Here is a 10,693-nt window from a genome sequence, read left to right as displayed (position 1 = left end):
CCCTTTCCATGAATAAATTTTCTCTAATATTTGATCTAAACCTCCCCTAGTGCAACTCGAGGTCTTTTAATCTCATTCTGTCCCTTGTTGCCCAGGAGAAGAGACCCCTCCCCTTCCACAAGCTCCTTTCAGTTGTAGAGAATGATAAGAGCAGCCCTGAGCCTCCTTTTCTCCAGGCTAAACACCCCCAGCTCCCTCAGCTGCTCCTCACCCTTTTGACATGAATTGTATCTAAGTACACTCTAAACGCTTCAGCAGGGATGTGATTTGGCAGGTACAGATTCCAAGTGTGCAAATCTACTATTTTCATAAAACCTTGGGGTACATCAGATTACATGAGAGAGCCTTTCAAAGAGAAACAGCTGAGACTGGAAGGCAGCTTAGTACTGTGTGAAATCTGCTGTTCTAGCAGAATAGTCCATACACGCAAGGCAATGTTTTGGGAACTTTGGCATGCATTTTCCCCAAGACACTTTCGTCTTGCCTGAGAGATGCTCAAAGAAAGCAGAGACAATGAGCACGAAACCCAAAGAATCATTGTGAGAATGACAGTGTTACACTAAACCTCTCAGAGGCTGTGTAAACAGAGGACAAGATGATCGAGTATATCCTTTATGTGAGTAAGCATAATAATAGTAATAATAATAGCAACAACAACAAAATTCTGCAACTGAACAAATGTTGAATGCGGCACTCAATACATTAAGTGCTGTGTTTGAATGATCATCAGAGCCTTTAGCTTAATTTTCTTACTTGGACGCAGAATGTGCCTTGTAAGAAACATTTGCCACACGATGGCAGCATAATCCAGCGAGACTGTCCTTGCTGGGAAACTGCGGTTTTTGGGCTCTGATTGTTGCGGAGCCACAGTACGTCTCAAAATGAAGCGCTGGCAGGCGCTGAATAGCTCCTTTGCGCTGTGCAGCCTAAGTGGCACAGTGGGTTAGTACTGTCGGCCTTTTCTTCTGGAGACTCGGGCTTACATCCTGGCCGAGCCTGCGAATGAAAGCAAGCTGGGTGGTCCCGTCCCAGTCCCCGTTTGTGCCTATCACAAAACCACCGAGCAATTTGGCATGGCCAGGGGCTGCTGCCTGGGAGAGGAGCGGGGCTGGAACAGGACAGGGACTGCAGGTTACGAGCAAGGCGAACTGCAAGACCTGTGAGGGGAAGAATGACGGTCACCATCTGCCAAAGTTACTACTGTTATTCTGAATATATTTGCTTGAAATCCAACTCAGACCATTATTTTATCCTTCTCTCTTTGCTGCTCATGGTCTTTTTGCCAGTGGAAGGAGCCAGGGAGCACTACATGATTTGGCCTGTTCTTAGGTATAATTATGAAGAACTAATTAATCTAATTTCTGTTTTGAAGAGAGGGTAGAGTAAATTCTTACATTCACCCACGTAACTAGAGCACAGGAGATGGAAGGGCAGGGGTACTACTCAGATCGCCAGGGTCTGGATGATCCCTGAGATATGGCCCAGGTGTCTGTGCCAGCCCCATTGGACAGGCTCTCCACAATCTCAGCTCCTCTGGAACCGCTGCTGCCAGGGCAATACTGTTCCCATGTTTGGTCAGGAACCAAAACTCAGAAAGGCTGAGTCATGTTGAAAACTGAGAATACTCCTGAGACCCGAATCTGGGTATGTGAGGACCTGTTGTGGGGGACCTCTTGATGGAGAAGCTGAGAAAACAATGAGTAAAGCCATGAGAGCAAGTGGGACAGATGGAAAGAGGAATGTGGTACTGTAGAAAATGGGAAGCTGATTCAGATTTTGAAAAAGAAATGATGCAGAAAATGAACACAAGTTTAGGAGCTAGAGAAATAGTAACAATAGTGGGCAAATATCAGTAGAGAGTTCATTTTTTATCATTTTAATCAAGTATCAAAGCTCTAAAACAAGCTAATAGTACAATGAAGAATAAACTCTAAGTAATTGGGAATACCAGAAAAATGTGCAATGTCTGGAGAAAGGAAGTTGTAAAGAACAAAGAAAAAGCATGAATATAAAAATATACTGCTGAAAAATGCAGTTTTTGAGGCAAGTGCTTGTGAAGCTGTGCCAACTTCTATAAATACAATTGGCTTTAAAGTGAAGAGATATTATAGAAAAGTTGAAACATTTCATTCTGACATTTTCCCAACAAAATGATTCAACATTCTATTTCCAAGTTCAGTTCATTTTACAGCTGAGTTTGTTTTAATTTGAAATAGAGTAAAAGCAATCTAAAAGTGAGATAGGTTTTTTTTTTTTTTTAAGAGCCAAAAAGTTGTTTCAATGATTCCCTGGAAGAATTATTCTCCCCAGTTTTTCAGTTCAATCACTGAAGTGAAAAATCAATTATTTGTGCAGCCCTAGTTGTGTAATGAGGCATGTTCAAGAGAAACTTTGGTTGGAGATGTGGGTACTCCTGTCTTAAAATTTTGGAATTTTAGATATGTGTGTGTGTCTCAGAGACACCTGAGGAGCTGGGTTGGGGGAAAGGGGAAAGGAAAGGGCTCATCATGAAGGATTACATCCCCTGACTACTGCTCTCTGTTATCTGTAGAAATTTTGTTGCCTCGCTGATGCTGCAAGCCTGAGTTTCCAGTTTTGCATGGACATGTGGAAATCTTCTTCCACCTTATCCATGCTTCCAGGCTAAGCCAATCCCTTTGGAAAGAGGGAAATCCAGGTAGGTAGTGATCTCTCAGTCAACCTTAAAATTTTTGTCATGTCCTGGGGAATGGCTGATCATACCAGAACCAAGCTGGTCATGCTCTGATATCCCAACTAGGACACTGTTGATCACATGAGAAGCAAGATAAACCATTTCTGTTGTAACTTTATTAAAACAAGCAAGGGTTAGCTGAAAAAAGTGCCTTAAATTTCTGGTCTGTTGTGCCTGCATTGGAACACAAATGTCACTTGTGCGAGTTCAGTCCTTCAGAAGAAACACTCTCCTGTGCCAGGAGTTCATTTTCCACATGCATGACCACTTTGCTTTTCACTGGCCACACACCGTTACAGAGACATGAATTCTTGCCTGAGAATGGCAATGCTGGTTTGTACCGCAGCTTCTAAATGAAAATACTGCTGAAGAGTTATGGAGTAGCAGAGATCTCGCTTCGACACGAGGGCACGGCAGAGCCAGCAAGGCCACTGTGCCACTGACATCTCCAAGTGAGAGGCTGGAGCAGGGCCAGAGAAGGGCTGGGGAAGGGTCTGGAGGTCAGGTCGTGTGAAGGGTGTCTGAGGGAGCTGGGGGTGCTTATTCAGAGCAGAGGAAGCTCAAGGGGAATCTTCTCACTCTCTGCAGCTCCCTGAAAGGTGAGTGTAGCCAGCAGGGTTTTGCTCTCCTCCCAAGTGGTAAGTGACAGAATGAGAGGAAATGGCTTCAAGCTGAGCCAGGTTGGGCATCAGGAAATATTTATTTCTTCACAGAAGGGGTTGTCAGGTATTGGAACAGGCTGCCCGGGGAGATGTTGGAGTCATCATCCCTGGAGGTGCTCAGGAAGAGGATGGACATGGCACTCCATGGTCTAGTTGACAAAATATTGATCAGTCAAAGGCTGGACTCAGTGGTCTTGGAGGTATTTTCCAACCTAAATGATTCTGTGATACACTAGCCCTCTTTCTTCACACTCTTTCCATCATGACAGTAGCTCCAGAGACACAAATATACCTACCTGGATCCGGTGAATGAAAATGCATGTAACTAGAAATAAAATTGTTAAAGGTTATGTTCATGTGCCCTGTAACGCCATGCCTGCTCTGAAAGTTTTTCATCTCCAATTTTTTTCACAAAAATTTGTTTACACTTAAAGCACCACAGACGTACTGGTAGAGGTCAGTTTGGTGTTTTGCTGAAGTATGTTCAGGAAGGCAAGACTTCTCCCTGCTGTCCCATTTGCTCCAAACAACACAACTTCCCAGATGCAAGTGGTTCAGCTTGAATCTTTTATACCTTTTCAGTGCCTCTGATGAGATATTCACTTCCATTATATGATAACTACTAGCTGAAGGTTTTGCCAAACGAACCCAGTATCATAAACCACTTTCATGGGCATAATAGTGAATTGGCTATGAAGGTTGTAATGTTACAAAGCTGAATTTCGGGTTGGATTATCTAATTATGCTTTTTTTGTTGTTATTGTTGACTTTGTGCATTTTTTAGTTTTCTGGGTTTTTTAGATTATTCAGACATTAATACACATTTATAAACTTGAATTTGAATGAACTTTGGCAGGGTAAACACTGGTTCCTTTAATTCTTAATGTTTCTGCCTCCCACCATTTACTTCTTTATTTTTGATCATGAAACTGAGTAAGTATTTGTAGTGAAGAAGCCCTGTTCAAAGCCCTGCTGTACAAAATGGCCTGTAATTCCTGAAATCCCATACTATGAGTTCCTCATCTCTGGGATTGTGCAAAGCTTATGTTACAGAGCCTTTGAAAGAAGTCTAAATCACAATAAGAGCAGTAATGTAAAACTATTTTTATTGAAAATACATCTACAAAGTAATGTTTCTCAATCCACTCTGGGTGCATACCAATGCAGAACCAGTGAGGGATGGGGAAGGGAATCTTTCTATAATACCTGATTTCCATAAGAAACAAAGTTAGTATAAAAAAGATCACATTCTTTGTGACACAATTCATTTTTCTCAGCTGATGTCATAGAAAGACAGCCTTTTACATTGTCTTTGCAATGTATTTCCAAACAAAATCTTAGCAAAAATTTAAAATGTTATGCCATAAATTCTACAGTTAATGTTTATACACACATTCTGAATACAGTATCTATATAAAAATATCTCTAATTATAGATCAGAAAATGCCTGTCTGTATCCTAGATTTGCATTCTGTTAGCAAAAAAACCAAAACAAAACCAAAAATGAAAAAAAACAACCCATATTTTCTTTCGGTCATTCATTTAGAGATTCATTTAGAGCTTTCTTGGTTTGATGCTCAGTAACCTATATTAAACTCTGCTCACTTCATTCACTTGAGAGTTCTTGCTCATATTTTCTGAATTACTCAGCTGGAGAAGATTGACAGGAACTTTCAGTCCCAAAAAACCAATCTTGCCGGGGAAAAGGTTTGTCTTTGACCAGCATACTAACATTTACCCTACAGTTATTTGTACACCTTTTTGATGGACTTTAAGTGACAAATGCAACATATTGAATGTTTTTTGAATGGGACAATGCAAAGGGATCCTTCATTTTTGTCATCAGAATTATTTTGGCAAGGGGGCAAATAAAGAAGAAAGCTGAATATTTCCACAAAACAGATCATTGAAAATTATTGTGCCTGTCCATTTATTATTTCTCTTGCTCCCAACTGCATGTTCACTATAAAACTTTCTGGTCTAACCTCTCTAATAATGCAAGGCAAAAAGGAAAAAGTACAATTTGTATTTCTAGAAAAGGACTTCTTCAGGGAATAATCTTGAGCAAAAGAGCCACTGTATTACAAGTGCATTGTTTTCTTTTTTTCATTCTTTCCTTATCTATTCCCTGAAATTTACCTACAATATTTCATTTAAAATTCCTTTCTAATTAAAATTTCAACATATATTATAGTATTTTTTATTATTTTTCAATTTGCATATATTTTCCTAATAAAATACGAAAACATCCATTAATTTTATTTTCTAAAGGCTTTTATCTACTTTTTCAGGCGCTACTGGTAAACTCTCTAGGAATTAAAAAATTCACATTAAGACAGGGAGCCTTCTCCAGATGGCAAAATGTAAATCCAGTTCGTACTTCTATAATTTATTAGTGGATCATGAATTTGGGAGGTTTCCAACCAGAAAACCTCTGCTGGTCTCAGGGATTCAGATTCAGAATGCAGCCCATTTAGGAGCTGAACATCTCACCCTCTGCACCTTCTGTGGAAGGCTGGCGTTGCCTTCTTATAATTGCTTATTAAGTAGCTCATTAGTGCATCCAGAGCGTGCAAATTTTTTCATCCAGAGATGAAGACACATTTTCTGTCCCAGACCAGGGCCTTGCTCCTACAAACACACACACAGATTGTTTAACTGGGTTGTGATGTTGAAATTAAGGGAGCAAATCCAGATTGGAAGTACATACATGAATATGTAAATGCTTGCGAGTCAGTGGGGGCCAACTAGGCTAAATTTTTATAGAGATCAGCTGAATCTAATTCAAAAAACTGTCTAGATAAAATAACTTTCTCAGAAATATTTCATCTCAGCTGGTAAAAGTGCTGATTTGGGGGTATTTTCTTTTCTTTATTTATATATCTTCCCCCTTTTTATCCCCTCGATTAATCTCCTGCTTTTTATTTTCCTGCTAGTATTTGAACAATAATATAACACTAGAGAAAAACAAAATCAGATAAAATAGCAAAAGTCCTGTTAATTTACTTAGCTGGATGCAGTTATCAAGTTAGAAGGGTTGATTGTGTGTTTATAGATGTTAGGAATTTCGCAACAGGTATTTAAAAAAATAAAACCATTTTCAGGTTCTGTTATCTTTTTTTACTTTCCAGTTCATAAAAAAAAAAGAAAAAAAAAGATTCACAGGACTGAGTAACATATACACAATCTCTTTTTTTATCCCCAGTTAGCATATGTCTAGCAGGACCAGTGTTGTTGCCTGTTAATTTTTTTTTAAGTGGGAAGCCAACATATACCATGATCGCTGCTAGTTTGGAATGTATTTTCATTAATTCTTTCCAGTGCGAGCATAAAGGGAGAAATCAAGGAATGGATGAAGTTGGTGAATTCAAGATATAAATCGCCGGAAAAAGTGTGTGTTTTCCCACACTTGCAGTGTTGAACTCACGCTTTCTCTAGCCTACATCTTGGTTTCACTATCTATTGGTTTCTCGTTCTCGTTTTCTTGCGAGATCAGTTGGTATGGTTTCTTCATCTCATTCTCCTCTATCACGGAATTGCCCATCTCAGCATCCCTGTTCTTCAGCTCATGCCGTGATAAATGTTCCACAATTCCTGCTCCAATGGAGTCTCCCAAGACGTTGGTGGTGGTACGAAGGCGATCCCTAGGGAAAAGGCAGTGAGTGACTCCATCCCTTGCTCAGGGAATCAAGCAGACTAGGTGCTAAAATGGCCCTCAAATAGGTACCAGGTGAGTCACCTATTTTGTATACACTCACTTATCTGAACTCTGAATGCCATGATTTCTTCTACAGGCATTAACAAATACAGTGGGATGTGGAGTCACAAAATGTGTTAATACTCTTAGCAACTTCACAGCAAGAAATGGTTGTGTGATGAGGATGGAAAAGGGAGCATAGGGCTTCTTGGAGGCGTTTTGATACTCTTGGGTATCAAGAGTTTGGGTTTGTATCCTCTAAACCTGTACGCCAGCAAGAATTTACCTTGTTAGTCTTCGCCTTGTTTTACCTTTACCTTGTTTGTCTCCTGACCACAAAATATGGTGTGTAATTTAGGGTGGAACTGTGCAGGAATGACTCAAATTAAACCACAAAAACCCAGCAGTTGCAGAGGGCAGCTTGACAAGGAGTGATGGGCAGTGTCAGTAGGAAAGCACCCACCTACATCAGGTGGTTGGATAACCATTTGAAGGCATTATGTTCTGATAACAACACAGGGAACCTATTTCAGAGGTCACTTAAGAAGATTGAAGGGTGAAAGCCCCCAGAAAGGCTAAAAAACAGGTATTAGATGAAATAGAGCTTGGAAAAAGACTTCCTTTCATTTATTTTCTGGACCTAAGTATATATATTTAAAGGTGCCTGTTATCTTCTACAGATAGATGAATGGAAAAACTGAGGGGCAATACTTTGTGCTGTCAGTTACACAATTATTTTTAATTTCTGCTTTCATGGGGTAAACAGATGAACTTTTCCTAGATTAGATAGTCAGCAAGGCTGCAATGAATTGGTTGGATCTGATTCAGATCTGAGTCTGATTTAGTGAAAAGTTTTCATTGTCATTCTACAAAAAATTAAAGAATAAAGCAATTCTTTGCATATTTAATAACAATGTGTCTGAAAGTTTTCTTAGTATCTGAACAATACAGGTTTCTATGTAAAATCTGCATGCAAAAGGAACCATAATTAAGCAACACCCCTCACCATCTGCTCTAAGAAAATAACTCACCAGCAAGAAATAGTGATTCTTTTTAACACTTGTTTCCAGCTGCCTTCCAGAGCAAAACAGGGCAGTATAGCCACAATGTGCCTGGCTATTTCACTTCTGAATGTGGTCTAAGCCTTTAACAATAAAAAATACTTACAAGAACCAGTCCACTGCGATGATAAGAGTGATATCATCTGTAGGCAAACCCACTGATGTGAGCACAATGACCATGGTGACCAGTCCTGCTTGAGGAATGCCTGCAGCCCCAATACTGGCAGCTGTAGCAGTGATGCTGCGCAAAGAGATGACAAGAACAATTAACTAGTTTCTGCAATTAAACTGTAATAAAAGCTCTCCTTATCATCTGTCAAACTTTAAAATCAGACATAAAGCAGGAATGCATTTACTCAGTATTAAATAAAAAGATGAGCCTAGAGCCTTATCTGAACACCCTGTAGCTGCAGGGGACTATAACCCTTGATCCAAAGTGTTTCACTAAACCTCTATCCAGAAACCTTGAAACCTAATTTTGTTAGTGATAAATTCCCAACTAGATGCCAAGGGCCACAAAAAACCATTATAGTTACCTGTCCCCACCCATTGAAAAAACTCTCTCCACAAGCTCAAACATGTTAAAAGAAAAGCTGAGGAGGTAGTTCTGTCCTGGCAGATCTAACACATGAACTTTTGCTCTCTGTCCATCTCAGTATAACTTCATGCCAGGTGAAGACTGTCCTCCAGCAGCTGCTGTTCTGGCATCAGAAAACAGAAAGCTGCCAGAAACCCTGAGTCATACAGTCCAATGACTTCACAGAAATATCCTTGTTCACACCTAGTATAGGGGGAATTTGTTTCCTGAGGTGGTTTGCCAAGGAGCAGCTCTAGTATTAATGAAAGCAAAACAATTTCCTTGGAGGGTGAAGGCAGATTTTGCCTTAGGTTAATGAATATTGAAATAAACTGGTGGGTTTTATGGAGCACTATATCTGGACTTTCTGTGCTCCTATGTGATAGATATGCGTCTTTTTCCCACAGTGCCCTTTGCTGACATTCCCTTCTTCTGAACAAATACACATCACCCTTTTTCCTGAATTGTGATAAACAAAATGAAATTAAGCAGATCAGTCATTATTGAATGCTGTAAGTAGTGGGTTGTTTGCTGTTATATTTCAAACAAGAAGGGTTGTGTGCTTGAAAACATAACCTGTGTTCACCATTTCCATCAGCCAATGTAATAAAATTGTGTAACTGTTCCTTACACAGGAACCTGACGGTCTTCTGAAACCAGGGAAACACATCCTCCTCTAGCAATAACACTGTGATGGTTTTATGCTTCAGCTTTGTACATGCATTATAAACTACCTGGTACTCATTATAAGTCTGTAGGTCCCAACAGCTGCATGAGGTCTTAAGAAAGAAAAATTTGAAACTAATTAAATTTGGTACTTGTTTGTCTTTATTAAAATATTAACGGGTGCATCATGTTACAGTTTTGCTAAAAGTTTATCTAAATGAGAATATGTGGTGAGGGTCCTTCTGTGTGAAGATGTAAATTACTGATAATATGATACTGTAGCAGTTCTTGTTTTTTCTAATGCTTTTGTTTAATCCCACTTAAACCAGGAAGGGGTCACCACAAAGGTGCTTTTTTAAATGTAGGTAACAGTGGTTTCCATACCTGATTGTGATAATCTGCCCAAAGTTCAGATCAAAGTTGTTGACCTGTGCAATGAAAATTGCAGCCAAAGCCTCATATAAAGCAGTTCCATCCATATTAATTGTAGCACCAACTGGGAGTACAAATCTTGTAACTCGTTTGTCCACTCCATTTATTTCTTCTAGACACTTAAATGTAACAGGTAGTGTTGCAGAACTGAAACAGAAAGAAAAAGATAATATATAATATAAATTCTGCGAAGACGGAAAGAGAAGAATGTCACATTATAATCACGAGACGATTCTGTCATAGTTCTTATGTGATCCACCAGAAGAGGGTTTGTTTTTTTAAGCAAATACTGAATTTAAACATTTCTAATGGTGAAGGTTCTCCTAATGCTCTTGGAAACTTTTCCCAGCTGTTAATTACTGCTACTTTCTATGTAATCCCTAATCTGAATGTGTCTAAGTTTAGTGTTTCATCACAAGGTTCTTCTGCCAGGCACAGGAATCTATCTAAAATTCCTGCTTCTCAGTTTAAAGTCATGGAGCTGTGATTGAATCATCCCTAAGCATTATTTTCTTGAAGGTATACCAGTTGGACTATTCAAACCTCCAGGAACAAGCTTGTTTTCTCTTTTTGTTTGTGGGCTCTCCTGCAAAGAGCATTTTGATTGCTGGTTACATTATTTGACCACCTTTGGGCTAAGACCAGTAGGCAGCTAAGCCCTGCACAGCCACTCATTTGCCTCCACACCTTGATGGGAAGGCAAAACAGAAAGGAACAGTAACAACAAGAAAATGGAGGGGTTGAGAATAAAAATGTTTAGTAAGAGTGGGTGAAGTTTGAAAGGAGAGCAGCAGAAAATAAAACAATACAAGTGATACTTAGGCACCACTCCCACAGAAGGACCAGTGGCCAGCAAGTTCTGGAGTAAAGTGTGGCCAGCCTTCC

At 39.6% G+C, this 10,693-nt stretch overlaps 1 protein-coding gene across 1 annotated transcript in view; it reads right to left on the bottom strand.

The window, feature by feature from the left end:
- Window positions 1-4,464: 4,464 nt before the first annotated feature.
- SLC1A3 (solute carrier family 1 member 3) overlaps window positions 4,465-10,693 on the bottom strand; it is a 63,732-nt gene continuing 57,503 nt past the window's right edge. The window contains exons 8-10 of the mRNA XM_064735266.1: window positions 9,761-9,955; window positions 8,240-8,374; window positions 4,465-7,019 (exon numbers count right to left, since the gene is read on the bottom strand). Of these exons, the coding sequence (XP_064591336.1) occupies window positions 6,815-7,019; window positions 8,240-8,374; window positions 9,761-9,955 (535 nt within the window). The 3' untranslated portion in view covers window positions 4,465-6,814. The remainder of the gene's footprint in view (window positions 7,020-8,239; window positions 8,375-9,760; window positions 9,956-10,693) is intronic.

The sequence above is a fragment of the Zonotrichia leucophrys genome, chromosome Z, assembly GCF_028769735.1.
Source record: "Zonotrichia leucophrys gambelii isolate GWCS_2022_RI chromosome Z, RI_Zleu_2.0, whole genome shotgun sequence".
Lineage (NCBI taxonomy): Eukaryota > Metazoa > Chordata > Aves > Passeriformes > Passerellidae > Zonotrichia > Zonotrichia leucophrys.
This window is presented reverse-complemented; position numbering and strand designations above follow the sequence as displayed.